General features: G+C 53.8%; 3 protein-coding genes across 3 annotated transcripts; all 3 read left to right on the top strand.

The window, feature by feature from the left end:
- Nucleotides 1-2,741: 2,741 nt before the first annotated feature.
- On the top strand, nucleotides 2,742-5,361 carry LOC138926536 (uncharacterized). The gene is made up of 2 exons (XM_070281015.1): nucleotides 2,742-2,923; nucleotides 2,974-5,361. The coding sequence occupies exon 2, from the start codon at nucleotides 3,921-3,923 to the stop codon at nucleotides 5,337-5,339; it is 1,419 nt and encodes a 472-aa protein (XP_070137116.1). The 5' UTR covers nucleotides 2,742-2,923; nucleotides 2,974-3,920; the 3' UTR covers nucleotides 5,340-5,361.
- A 139-nt stretch (nucleotides 5,362-5,500) lies between these two features.
- LOC138926537 (uncharacterized) lies at nucleotides 5,501-6,376 on the top strand. Its single transcript, XM_070281016.1, has 2 exons — nucleotides 5,501-6,136; nucleotides 6,190-6,376. The coding sequence occupies exons 1-2, from the start codon at nucleotides 5,501-5,503 to the stop codon at nucleotides 6,223-6,225; spliced, it is 672 nt and encodes a 223-aa protein (XP_070137117.1). The 3' UTR covers nucleotides 6,226-6,376.
- A 28-nt stretch (nucleotides 6,377-6,404) lies between these two features.
- On the top strand, nucleotides 6,405-7,751 carry LOC122321620 (uncharacterized). Its single transcript, XM_043212308.1, has one exon. It carries the CDS (start codon nucleotides 6,405-6,407, stop codon nucleotides 7,749-7,751), a length of 1,347 nt encoding a protein of 448 aa, XP_043068243.1.
- Nucleotides 7,752-14,572: the final 6,821 nt, after the last annotated feature.

Here is a 14,572-nt window from a genome sequence, read left to right as displayed (position 1 = left end):
CCGCCAGGCTCTCTATAAACTTCTCTGTTTCGCTGGCTGCTCTCTGCCTGGGGGTTGATCTTTGTCCAAACCTTTCCTCTAGGCCGTGCGTTAACGCCAGTACCTCCTCTTCCTTGGATTCGTCAACCCACCTCGCCACTGAGGATCTCATCGCTTCCACAGTCCCGTCTGCTGGTAGACCGAGCTCTCTACACACTTCGCTCAGCTCCTCCTTTCTCAATGTGTAGATCCAATTCTTTTTTCCCATCTTTCTGCTATGTTATTTTCTAGGCTAAATGCAATCACGAAGTTTGGGCGCCAGGTGTAACGAACTGTCTTTTCTGCTTCCGCTCGCCACAATTTGCCGCGGCTAGCTCACAGAGTTTCGCGGATCCGTTCCACCGAATTTATAGATTCGACGTGATTGCCCAAGCCCAGAAAGTAATACAAATAGCTTGAAGTTTCCACACTCTTTATTTTGAGACCTCTTTACACTACAAAAGGCTTTCTTTCTCTTTTACTCGTTGCTCCTTCCGTTCCTGTTGGCTCCGTCGTCGGCGTCCTATGCGGGTTGTCCGGGATACGCCGCCGCTACTCCGCCGCCGCCGTTGCTCCGCCGTTACTCCTGTCACCGCGCTGCCAGCGATTCCGCTACCCTCTGCCCTTTGGCCTTGAGAAAACACCCCCTTGGGTCGACTACGACTGATCTGACGGTTGGCTGCGGTCGGTCGCCTCCGCTACACCGGGACACCGTGCATACGCTCCGGTGCCAGGTTTGGGAGTTTGTTTGCTGACTGCCGCCTTCGCTACACCGGGACACCGTGCATACGCTCCGGCGCCAGGTTTGGAAGTTGCCGTGTGACTGATCGTATTGTCGCGCTCCCGCTACACCGGGACACCGAGCATACGCGCCGGCGGATCCGAGTTTATAGTGGCGGGGCTGGTGACCAGGGTGTTCTCACTTGGTCTGTGACTTGGACTTGGTTCTTGAGTCGGCCGATCCGTGTTTCGCAGGACCACGCCTGTTGGTTGCGATTCCAGGAGTCGGTAAGGCGTACGCCAGACTTATCCTTTCTTCACTTCCTTGCAAGGCTACCTGCCGTGTTCGGGAATGGCTCAACTCGACTCTGACGCCCCGGGCTTGTAGAGGAAACCGTCCAGCAACGGATCCTTGTCTCCCTAGTTCTGTACGTCTCGTGGTTACCGGGCGTGTGATCCCAAGTAGGCCTCCTTGTTTCGCAGGACCACGCCTGTTGGTTATGATTTCAGGAGTCGGTAAGGCATACGCCAGACTTATCCTTTCCTCAATTCCTTGCAAGGCTACCTGCCGTGTTCGGGAGTGACTCAACTCGGTCTCCCCACCCTGGTTCTGTCTTGTGTCTCGTCCTTTACGTCTCGTGTACACCGGGCGCGCGATCTCGAGTCGGTCTATCCTTGTCTCGCAGGACCACGCCTGTTGGTTATGATTTCAGGAGTCGGTAAGGCATACGCCAGACTTATCCTTTCCTCACTTCCTTGCAAGGCTACCTGCCATGTTCGGGAATGAACCAACTCGACTACACGACCCTGGGTTTCCGGAGGAAGGTCCAGCAATGGATCCTTTCCTTATTTTCTTAATCGCTCTCCTTGCGCTTGGCTGTCGGACTCTCCAAAGGCGGTCCTTCAACTCAAACAGAACCCGAACCCGAATCCGAGCGTTAGAAACGCTCTAACACTTGAATGGCGGACTCTCCACGGGCGGTCCTCCAACTCAACGCTACAAGCTTCCTAAAAAGACTCGTGTCGAGCCGCTCCAATGGGCCTCCTTCTTTACTGACTGGAGCGCCCGTTAATCCTCCTGGATTCTGCTCCTGCCGTTAATCCTGCTTCCAGAATCACGCCACTTTACCGTTGGCGGGTCGCTGTCCGTGGCCCCTCGTCTCCCCCGGCCACGGATCTCTGCTGCTGGTGCGTGGTGCACCGGTGGGCTTCCAGGGCCCGTTGCACTCTTCGTCGCAACCCCCCCCTCTGCTCCTTGCCGCTCACCCCGCCACACTTTCTAAGGCACGCCTGCGCATCGTGCTGATTCCCCCACTGGACTACTTTCCCAACGTTGCCCCGGGACCCGTTACGTTCCACGTCGATTCCTTCTTCCCCCGGGTGGCGCCGTTTACCCTCTCACCTGCCACCGTTACGTTCCACGTAGATTCCGTCCTCCCACGGGTAGCCCTTCGCCAGAACCCACGGTAACTGGCTTTCACCTTTCCCCCCAACCCCCCGTACTGATCCTGGCGACGTTCCCTTGGGCTGCCCGGGTTGATGAACGGTGGTTGACCCCCTTTTTCCGTCTCCTCGGCCCCCCCTTTGCCCCGGCTATCTGTCCTAGCGTGTGGGGAGACTAAATCTCCTCACACTTCCCCCCTTCTTCGGGAAACGACAGAGCATTTTGTTGTGGACATCGGTGTTGAGGCGCTGTGCTGAACATGGGAAATGACACTCTCGGTTACCCTCATATTTTGGTGTGGATACCCATCCACTTCCCCCCTCCTTCGGAAACGAAAACGGAAGGAATCGATTGTGCGCTCCCCTGGGACCCTCTCAGACCACCTAGCCTATGTACCCCATTCCATGTTTTTTTTTTTGTTTTGTTGTTTTGTTTTTGTTTTTTTTTTTTTTTAAATTAATTTTTGTTTGACTTCTTAATAATTATTTTTTTTTTATATGTTTTTTCTTTGATAATTTTTTTTTTTTTTTTGTTTTTTTTTTCCTTTCCTTATTGTCGCGGAACGAACTAGTGGCTATCGATAGTTGAGATTAGTGTTAGGTGTCAGATGTCAGTATTTTGTATGTTTAGGTTTTAAGTTTATGTTATCTGTACACACTAAATCGGGTAGCTTGGAAGAAATGATTTGGCGGATAAAGCACATCGATTTGCGCCATCACAGAAAGGGGAAGAGAAACTGCGGTATGTAGGATAAGTAATTATGTATCGGGTTAAGAACAATTGTCTTTTAGAATAAAACGCTCGTTACACATCACTTCAACAACTGTCCTATCTGCCAGTGTTCTAAGGCATTCCCGTGATCGGCCAAGCGGTGACAAATTCTTTTATTCGCACTCTGCAAGATGATGCCCACGAAGCACTCACCCAGGCGGAGCCCCAGGCTGGAAGCCTCGGGCGTTCCCGCAACTGCGACCACCACGGCCACAGCAACTGGCACCGCGACCAGCTCTGCGAGTGTGGCTGGTGATCGACAGAGGCCACAGACTCCGGAGGAAAGTGGAACAGCCGCCAGGAAAGCGGCAAGTAACCTGCAGCCCGAAGCGACGGGGCAGATTACGGATCCCACAACTGTAGTGGGGCACGCGGCGTTGGAGTGAGCGGTGCAGCGAATACACCGCCATGTTCGAGTGGAACGGTGCCACATCATGGAGCAGCGCCACGGCAGAGTTTGAGCGAAAACCTGCCCAGGCAGATGAGGGACAATCTGCAAACGGATCTCGGAGTGACGCCATCGCTGCAGTTGCCGGCACAAGTGAGTACAAATTTGCCGCCACAATGGAGTGCGAATTTGGCGCCGACGCTTGGCGGCCATTGGGCAAACGGACAACCTGTGTCAACAACAACAATACTGCACTATTCTCCGCCATCTTGTGTGACCGCCGCAGCACAGCCGGTGCTAGGTTATGTTGACCCAGAGGTACCTGCGCCATCGCCCATATCATATGGAGCGCCGACGACAAACATACAAGGATGGACGCCACGCAGACTACCTGATCTTCCCGATATCGAGGGTCAGCCAGAGGAATGGCCAATATTCCTGTGTGCGTTCACGGAGACAACTACAGCCTACTAGTGCACCGAGTTGGAGAACAACCAGAGGCTAGTGAAACCCCTGAAGCGAGAGGCTCGCGAAACAGTGAAGTCGTTGCTCATCCATCCCAGCAACGTACAAGCTGTTATGGAGCAGCTACGATTCCGGTATGGACGCCCGGAGCAACTGATCCGCAGCCAATTGGAGAGCGTGCGCGAAGTGCAGCCGATTCAGGAGGCCAACATCGCGAGGATCGTGACGTTCGCGACGAAGGTTAGCAACCTGTCAGCGTTCCTGCAGTCAAACGCGACCGGCAGCAAGCACCTAGCCAACCCAACCCTAATGGAGGAGCTGATAGCGAAGTTGCCGCTAAGCAAGAGGTTGGACTGGGCAAGGCACGCGGCCACGATACGGCCACGATATCCGACGGTGGCGCACCTGAGCGAGTGGCTCCATGAATTCGCCAAACTGGTGTGCACTGTCACGGACGCCGGAGCCAGGGAACAACCGAAGCGAAGGATTCTGCACGCGAATAGTGTTCGCGAGGAGGAGCGATATGTCGACCGCCCCAGATGCTGCCCTATATGCGAGGGACAGCACCAGGCCAGGGACTGCAAGGACTTCATCAGCGCCTCTACAACGACACGGATCGAGTCTGCGAGGAAGCGACGACTGTGCTTCTCGTGCCTGGAGCCCGGACACATGTCCCGGTTCTGCAGGAAGAGCCGCGGATGCAACGTCCTCGGATGCCAGATGAGACATCACCACCTGCTCCACGAAGTACCTGAACGATCCAAACGACCGCCAGTCGCAGATGGGGGCCACAGGAGGGATCAGGACCGACAGCCGTACAGAGACGGCAACAATCGGAGAGGAGTGCCACGGTCAGTGGATTCCAGCGAAAGGAACCATCCTACGTCGGCCGCAGTTGTAGACGCGCGACGTGAGCGGGATGAAGGGCGATCGGCGTACGATCGCCAGGAGTTGCCGCATCCTCAAACCTCAACATCGACTCAATTGGATGCCACCTCCACCATGTCGTCTGTCACACTCATCGACGACGAACTCATCCGCAGCCTGAACCTGAAAGGCGAGAGTCGACAGCTGAATGTGCAATGGTTTGGTGGAAAATCCGCCAAAGAGCAGACGAAGGTGGTCAGCCTGCAGATCAGCGCAGCGGGCAAACCAAAGCGCCATGGGCTGAAAAATGTGTATGGAGTGGCCAATCTGAACCTTCCGATGCAGAGCCTGCGTCAGGAGGATGTACAAGCAGTGAAGGCGAACACGCGTCTGCCGGTGATGCCGTACAACAATGCGACGCCGAGGATCCTAATTGGACTGGATCATGCACATTTAGGAGTACCCTTCAGAACCAAAAGTTATGGATCTGGAGGGCCGTTTGCAGCTGACACCGCACTTGGATGGGTGGTATATGGACCGGTGAACGGAAAGCCGAGCTCGCCGCTTCTGAGTTCGTGCCTCCTAGCCGTGCCCCAGGATGATCTTCTGGAGAAGATGGTCAGCGACTACTTCGAGACCGAGAATTTCGGAGCGAAGCCGGTGTAGCAATTCGCAGCTGGCAGAGTGGACCTGGAGCCGTCAGTCGGAGATAGCGGCGACGCACGGGCCCTGAGCACCCTGGAGAAGACGACCAAACGCGTAGGCCAGAGATACGAACCGGGCTGATATGGAAGGACGACGAAGTGAGATTGCCGGAGAGCTACAGCATGGCCCTCAGGAGGCTCGTCAACATAGAGCGTAAAATGAAGCGCGATGTGGACTTCGCGTCGGCTTACATCCGGATAATGGACGATTATGTCAAGAAGGGATACGCACGACGACTGGAGGCCCAGGAAGTCCAGAGGTTTCAGGAGGGCAAAGTGTGGTACCTGCCGCACTTCGGAGTGGAAAACCCGAACAAGCCTGGGAAAATCTGGCTGGTTTTCGATGCGGCTGCCAAGGTGGACGGTGTGTCCTTGAATTCAGCGCTACTGAAAGGCCCACAGCGCTACAAGCCCCTCCCAGAAGTGCTCTTCCATTTTCGGGAAGGAGCGGTTGGAGTTTGTGCAGACATCAAGGAGATGTTTCATCAGGTACTGATGCAGCCGAAGGACAGATGCGCCCAGAGGTTTCTGTGGAGAGACGGAGACGACCAGCGAGAGCCGGACGTATACGAGATGGCAGTAATGACGTTCGGAGCGGCCTGCTCACCATGTTCGGCGGACTACGTGAAGACCGTGAATGCCTTGCGGTATAGCAGCACGGACCCGCGAGCAGCCCTGGCCATCAACGAATACCACTACGTGGATGACTACGTCGACAGTTTCGCCAGCGAGGACGAAGCTATCGCCATCTCGACACGGGTGAGAGAAATTCACGCTGAAGCAGGTTTTGATTTGTGCCGATTTACCTCCAGTTCGGCAAGTGTGGTCAGAGCGCTGAACCCACTTGAGCCCATCGCCAGCGTCGGATGGACCGAAGCTGAGGAGAAGGTGCTTGGGATGTACTGAAGGTGCTTGGGATGAGTGCGCTGAAGCAGAACGCGCATTGATACGGCAGTCGCAGCGAGAAGCGTTTGCTACCGATGAGTTTAAGTTCGGCGTCAAGTACCATCGAGTCCCGAGGAACGTGATGACGGGGGAACGAGTCCCTACCAAGAGGGAGTTCCTAAGCCTGGTGATGTCTACGTTTGACCCGATTGGGTTCATGAGCTGCTACATGGTGACTGCCAAACTGCTGCTGAGGGAGATTTGGCGGAGAGGAGTCAACTGGGACGAGCCGCTACCGGATGAACTGGCCGCAGCCTTCGAGGATTGGGGGCAAGGGATGAGTCGGATCCAGGAGTTCCGATGCCCGCGCCACTACTTTGGCGGCGGACGAGTGCGGACGCTACAGCTGCACATCTTCGTGGACTCCAGTCAATCGGCGTTCGCATCAGCGGCCTACTGGCGGGCCACGTACGAGAACGGAGACGTGCAGGCGCACTTCATAAGCTCCAAAACGAAATGCGCCCCGATGAGAACCATGTCGATCCCGCGACTGGAACTCCAAGCAGCGAGATTGATGAACACCGTCAAGCAGGAGCACGGTGTGGCGATCAGCAGCTGTGCGCTATGGACGGACTCTAAGACTGTGTTGCACTGGATAAGCAACACCCACCGGAGATACAAACAGTTCGTCGGAAACCGGGTGGCGGAGATTTTGGAATCGACAGAGGCGTCCCAGTGGATATGGATCCCGTCCGCCGAAAACGTGGCGGATGACGCGACAAGGCCGCGCAAGGCCGTGGACCTGAGCATCGGTTCGCGATGGCTAAGCGGACCGCCGTTTCTACGAGGACCAGAGGAGAGCTGGCCGAGATCGAGCGAGGACTGGATTCCTCCGACGACCGACGACGAGGAAATGAAATGTGAGTTTGCCTTGGTCACGGTAAACTTTATATCCCTGCAGAGGTTCTCCAGCTATAATCGACTGGTGAGGACGACTGCGTGGGCGCTCAGATTTGTTCGACGATGCCGTGGAATACGTCGCGATGAAGAGGTCTACGGATTGACCGCGATGGAGTGCGCTGAAGCAGAGCGCGCATTGGTACGGCAGTCGCAGCGAGAAGCGTTTGCTGAGGACAGCCAAGGAAACGTCGCCAAGGACAGCCGACGGCACGGACTGTCCCCATACCTTGACGAGGACGGAGTATTGAGAGCTAGGGGAAGGATCGACGACGCGACGTGTGTGCCATACAACGCACGTCGGCTGATCATACTGTCTCACGAGGAGGCGCTGGCAGAGATGATCGTGCAGCAACACCACGAAAAGATGTGTCACCAAAACACGGAGGCGACGATCGGATCGATTCGGAGCAAGTTCTGGATAACGAACTTGCGGCGACTGCTACGGAGGGTGGTGAGCAAATGCAACGTTTGCAAGCTGCGGAAGGCACGACCCAGCCAGAGATGGGCCCCCTACCTGCGGATCGGCTAGAGGCCAACGGATGGCCATTTAAGTCTACTGGCCTGGACTACTTTGGGCCGCTCCTTGTGACAATTGGACGTCGCACAGAGAAGAGGTGGGTGGCACTGTTCAGTGCCTGACCACGAGGGCTATCCACTTGGAGATGGCTCACGATTTGTCCACCGACTCCTGCATAATCGCCATGAGGAACTTCATGAGCCGCCGTGGACCAGTGGTCAAGATAAGGAGCGACAATGGGAAGAACTTCGTTGGAGCCGACCGCGAGGCCAAGAGGTTCAGCGAAGTGTTCGAGCCTGCACAGATTCAAGGCGAGCTGTCGTCTAAGGGAGTCGAATGGATCTTCAACTGCCCGGCGAACCCAGCTGAAGGCGGTGCCTGGGAGAGGATGGTGCAGTGCGTGAAGAAGGTGCGCCATCACAGAAAGGGGAAGAGAAACTGCGGTATGTAGGATAAGTAATTATGTATCAGGTTAAGAACAATTGTCTTTTAGAATAAAACGCTCGTTACACATCATTTTACCAACTGTCCTATCTGCGAGTGTTATAAGGCATTCCCGTGATCGGCCAAGCGGTGACACTTATAATTATTTTTTTCATCTTTGTTTCCAGTTAGATTTTTATTGCATTTTATTTTATTATTAATTTTTGTTTTTTTTATATATATTTTTTTTTACTATTTATTTTTTTTTGTGTACATATATGTAAATATATTTATTCTTTTCCGTTAAAATTTGTTCTATTTTAAAATTTTGTTTTTTTTTCTCCTTTTTTTTATTTTTTTTATATACCCCTCTCATTTTTACCCGGATGTTTTCTAAACTTATTTTTTTTTTTTTTTTTAATTAATTGTTATACCCTTGCAGAGGGTATTATAATTTTGGTCAAAAGTGTGCAACGCAGTGAAGGAGACATCTCCGACCCTATAAAGTATATATATTCTTGATCAGGATCACCTCCTGAGTTGATATGAGCATGTCCGTCTGTCCGTCTGTCTGTCCGTCTGTCTGTCCGTCTGTCTGTCCGTCTGTCTGTTTCTACGCAAACTAGTCTCTCAGTTTTGAAGCTATCGTCTTGAAACTTTGCACACACCCTTCTTTCCTTTGCACGCAGTATATAAGTCGGAACGGCCCGGATCGGCCGACTATATCCTATATCTGCCATATAACTGATTGATCGGAAATGGTATAACTTTGGTGTTTTTAAAGTTAGAGAGTTCAAATTTTAGGTGAGAGCTATTTTTGGCAAAATAATACGACATGCCAAATTTCGTAAGGATCGGCCGACTATATCCTATAGCTGCCATACAACTGAACGATCGGAAATGACCCAACTTTAACCCAACTCGTGTTTTTGAAGATAGAAAGCTGGAACTTGGTACAGATTATATATTTGGTCAGTTGATCCGACCTACCAAATTTCATTAGGATCGGCCGACTATATCCTATAGCTGCCATATAACTGAACGATCGGAAATGGTACTTGGTAGAAATATCAACTTTCGTATTTTTGAAGATAGAAGTTTGGGACTTTTTTTAGATTTTGTATTGTAAAAAATTGGATTACATATTCCTATTGCCATAAGGATCGGCCAACTATATCCGATGTTTGCGATATATATCCGGTTTTAACTGCAAGGGTATATAAACTTCGGCTCCGCCCGAAGTTAGCTTTCCTTTCTTGTTTTTTATTTTTTTTTATTTATAAATTTTTTCTTGACTCATACTTTTCAAACTTTCCTCATTATCTTCACGCCGTTGGCACATCTTCGCACTCGCAAGCATATGGCTCCAACCTGCGGCATGACACACCACCTTCCGGTGCGTCCGCGCCGCCTCTCCACCTCCGCCGCCACCCTCGCACAGAGCTCCGGCGGCCAGTCCGATTCTGGGACCTCCTCGACGCCTCCATCCGACGCTGACCTCATCAGCACTGGCCTCGTTGGCCGCTCCTCCGGGCACGAGTACTGCCGTCCCAGCGCCGGCTTCCTCGGTTTTTCGAAAAAAAAAAAAAGTTTTTTTCCAAAAACTTCCTTCCGGGAGTTTTTGCGGGCTTACCTTCATTTTCTCGTTTAACGCGTTTATCCACACGCACTCTTGGACTTCCAGATCCACGGTTCTTCTTAACTGCTCCAACACCGGCTGGCGAGATAGCGCGTCGGCGACCACGTTCAGCTTACCCTTCCTGTAGCTGATGTCGTAGTCATACTGCTGCAACTCGAACACCCACCTCGCTATTCTTCCAAGCGGGCTCTCGAGGTTGTTGAGCCACTTCAGTGCCATATGGTCCATGATCACGTCAAACTGATATCCTTCCAGGTAGGGCCTCATTTGCCTGATCGCCCATACTATGGCTAGGCACTCCTTCTCCGTTGCCGAGTAATTTTTTTCAGCTCCAATCAGCGTTCGACTGGCGTATGCGATCACTCGTTTGCCCTCCTCGGTGTCCTGGGTCAGGACCGCTGCGACGCCGTAGTCGCTTGCGTCCGTTTGCAGCACGAACCTTTTCTCAAAGTCTGGGCACGCCAGTACTGGGTCTTCCGCCAGCCGTGCCTTTAGGGTCTCGAACGCCTCCTGGTGCTTGGGGGTCCATTCCCATTTCGTCCCCTTTCGTAGCAGATCGTTCAAGGGCTTCGCGATTCCTGCGAAATCTGGGACGAACCGCCGATACCATGACGCCATCTCTATGAACTGTCGTACTCCCTTGACGTTTGTCGGGGGTTGCAGCTCTGTAATGGCAGCGACCTTTCTGCTTCCTTCCTCCAGAGGGATCTGCCAATACCCGTCCTTCAAGTCGAGGCTGCTGAAGAATCTGGCCTCCCTTAGTTGCTCCAATATGAAATTTATTCGTGGCATTGGGTACGCATCTTTTACTGATTTTGCGTTGACTTGCCGGAAGTCCACGCACATTCTCCACTGACCTGTCTTTTTCTTCACCATTACAATGGGTGAGCTGTATGCGCTATTCGAGGGCTCAATGCATCCCTTTTCCAACAGCTCCTCCACTTTTGCGTTTATTTCCACCTGTATTTTCGGGTTTTTGGGGTAAGTATATCGTAAGTAAGTATACCTGTATATCGCTGTTTTATGGGAATGTCGTCCTTCATGGTGATCCTGTGCTGAGTTATGTTCGAGCATCCTCTTTGGCCTCTTTCTAGCTCACTCTCGATAAATCTCTTATTGCGTTCGTCTTCCCATACCTCTGGACATCCGGACACTGCTACGGACAGTCTGTCTACCAGACATCCGCCCCATCTCTCCCTTTTGGGTATGGTAACGCGGTGGCCTGCGCATGTCACCGTTGCGCCAAACTCGCTGAGGAAATCCCATCCCAGCACCAGATTGTCCTCCATGCCTGGCATCACCAGCAGGTTCAGGCTCTTTGTCCTATTGCCGAAGCTTATCCGAGCCTGTAATGCGGCGCATGTTTCTGTATGGCTTCCATTGGCTAACTTCACCCGTCTCTTTATCGCGACTCGTTTCCCGGCTATTTCCTGGCTCTCTGCTAGGTCCTCTGATATAAAACTCGCCGTCGCTCCTGTATCCAGCATGGCTTTCAACTCCGTGCCCTCGACCTCGATGGTTGCCGTCAACTGTTGCTCTTCTCCTCCTATTAGTTTTGAGAGGCAGCACCGTGCGATCCCTGCTCTCCTCCCTGTTGCTGGGACCGCTGCGCATTTCCCGCCCTCTGGCAGCATTCTGTGCTTCTAACTCCTGTCGCGCCGCAAATTTTGCAGAAAAGCAACCTTGGGTTCCTGCATCCGCTGGCCCAATGGCCCATGCCACCGCATCTGTTGCATGCCTGTGCTGGGTTCTCGACCGGACCCTGCCTTGGCCCTGCTGCCTACTGCTGATTAGGCTGTTGCGGAGCCAACCTATGCTGGGTCTCAGGCTGCCATCTCGGCATCCAACTTGGGTTCGTGCTGTTCTGCCGCTCCGGTGGGCCTTGGCGAGGTTCCTCTCTTTGCGAACTTGGTCCGCCAACTTTTCGAAGTATCCATTCGGCAGGAAAAAATTCTCAAAGCTTGCCTTGAACCTCGCCCATGTTGGCCATTCTTCGTGGTTCATGATGAACCATCTTTGGGCCCTGCCCTGCAGTAGTTCTGGCATGACACTGGGGATCGTGTTTATGTCTAATCCGTATGTCTTTGCGGACCACGTTACCCGGTCCAGGAACTCTAACGGGTCCCCGTCGAACCGAAACGACCAGTCTCGCACCTGTCTGGCCACTTTGGCGTAATCCACCGGGGCCGGAACATACTTTCTTGATTGCGGCTCTAAGCTCCTTCCCATTCTTGGATCTGGTAGCGCCAGGCTCTCTATAAACTTCTCGGTTTCGCTGGCTGCTCTCTGCCTGGGGGTTGATCTTTGTCCAAACCTTTCCTCTAGGCCGTGCGTTAACGCCAGTACTTCCTCTTCCTTGGATTCGTCGACCCACCTCGCCACTGAGGATCTCATCGCTTCCACAGTCCCGTCTGCTGGTAGACCGAGCTCTCTACACACTTCGCTCAGCTCCTCCTTTCTCAATGTGTAGATCCAATTCTTTTTTCCCATCTTTCTGCTATGTTATTTTCTAGGCTAAATGCAATCACGAAGTTTGGGCGCCAGGTGTAACGAACTGTCTTTTCTGCTTCCGCTCGCCACAATTTGCCGCGGCTAGCTCACAGAGGTTCGCGGATCCGTTCCACCGAATTTATAGATTCGACGTGATTGCCCAAGCCCAGAAAATAATACAAATAGCTTTCCGTTGTGCAGTCTCTTTATTCGATGCTCTTCCTGCTTACAATGATGGTTTACGCGGATTCCCGGGAATGGGCCCACTCCTAGGGGTCGTGACCCTTGGTGTCTCCTTCGGCCGTCCTGGTGATCTGCTCCGTTGCTGGTGTTTCCGCTGTTGCTCTCGTTGCCGGGGTTCCTCTTCGTTGATACGTCGTCAAGCCTTCCAACTCTTTGACTTGGTCTGGCCTTCGGCTATGCACTGAAAAGCCTCCACTAAGTCGCCGGGGATACCGCGCCTACGCGCTGTACCGCCGGGCTCGGGAGTTGGCGGGCTGTAGCCTCCGCTACACCAGAATGAACGCCGTGCTCTGCGCGCCAGCGACACTGGTTCGGAAGATAGCTACTGACTGTCGCCTCTGCACCACCAGGGAGATGCGCCGTGCATGCGCACCGGCGGACCTGGTTCGGAGTGTGCGGCCTGCAGTAGGCTCCGCTACGCCAGGAAAACGCCGCGCTTTTCGCACCGGCGAGTCCGGTTTGGGAGATGGCTACTGGTGGTCGTCTCCGTAACCCGCTGTGCATGCGCACCAGCGGCCCCGGTTCAGAGTTTGCTGTCTACAGCCGGCTCCTCTACGCCAGGAGACGCCGTGCCTTTTCGCACCGGCGGGCCTGGATTGGGAGTCGCCGAAGTTTCGTCAGTTCCGACGGGGTCTGAAGTCGCCTGTCCAGGACCGTATGTCACGCCTCCCTTTCGGCGGGGTGACCACCGCGCGTACGCGCCAATGGGCCCGGGTCAAGAGCTGCTCGGTGGGTGATCGGTGCCTCCCCGATCGCGATCCTAAACGGGCGTGAGTTCCCGAGTCGGCTTATCCGTATCCTGCAGGACCACGCCAGTTGGTTGCGAGTCAGGAACCCGCGTGGCGTACGCCAGACTTGTTCTTTCCTCACTTCCTTGCAAGGCTACCTGCTTTGACCGGGGATAGCCCAAACTCGACTCTGATACCCTGTAGCTGTCGAGGAAACCAACCGACGCCGATCCTTTTTCGTCCTGTCCTTCTCGTCCTCCGGAGCGAACCGGGCTCGGGATCCTGAGTTGGCCTGTCATTTCCGTTGCAGGACCACGCCTGTTGGTTGTGAGTCAGGAGTCAGAGTGGCGTGCGCCAGACTTATCCTTCCCGCACTTCCTAGCAAGGCTACCTGCCGTGGCCAGGAACCGGTCCAACTCGTCTCCTGTCGCCTAGGTCTTTCCACGGAACTGTCCTTGTACTGATCTTTCCTTGTCTAGTTCGTTCTCCTTACGTTTGGCTGTTGGACTCTCCAAAGGCGGTCCTTCAACTCAAACAACCGAATCCTTTTTAGAAACACTCTAACACTTGATTGGCGGACTCTCCACAGGCGGTCCTCCAACTCAACGCTACAAGCTTCCTAAAAAGACTCGTCTCGAGCCGCTCCAATGGGCCTCCTTTTATACCCTCTGGAGCGCCCGTTAATCCTCCTGGATTCTGCTCCACAGATCACGCCACTTTCCCGTTGTCGGGCTGCCGTTACTCCTGCTTCCAAGATCACGCCACTTTCCCGTTGGCGGGCTGCCGTTACTCCTGTTTCCAAGATCACGCCACTTTCCCGCAGGCAGGTGGCCATCCGTGCGGCCGTTGCCCCTTTCCGTTCGGCCGCTGACCCCTGCTGTTGCTATGCGACGTGCCGCTGGCCTCCTTCGCCTCCCCTGTTGCTCCTTGCTCCTTTGCTGCTCCCAGTCTTGTCGCCCATCCTGAACTCCGCTGCGCGGCGGGCTCATGTGCTCACCGTTGCCTCGGGAGCCGTTACGTTCCACGTTGACTCCGTTTTCCCACTCGATGATGGAGCTCTGCCCCTCACTGCCCTCACTGCCTTTCCATTCGTCCACTGGTGCTCCGGGGACCGTTACGTTCCACGTCGATTCTGTCCTCCCACTGGGCGATGAAACCTTGCATTTCCATTTGTCTGCTGGTGGTCCGGGAACCGTTACGTTCCACCTTGATTCCGTCTTCCCACTGGGCGATGTAACCTTGCATTTCCATTTGTCTGCTGGTGCTCCGGGAACCGTTACTTTCCACGTTGATTCCGTCTTCCCACTGGG

Source organism: Drosophila bipectinata, chromosome 3R, assembly GCF_030179905.1.
Source record: "Drosophila bipectinata strain 14024-0381.07 chromosome 3R, DbipHiC1v2, whole genome shotgun sequence".
NCBI lineage: Eukaryota > Metazoa > Arthropoda > Insecta > Diptera > Drosophilidae > Drosophila > Drosophila bipectinata.
The sequence above is the reverse complement of the archived record's forward strand: the minus strand, read 5'-3'. Positions and strand labels throughout refer to the sequence as shown.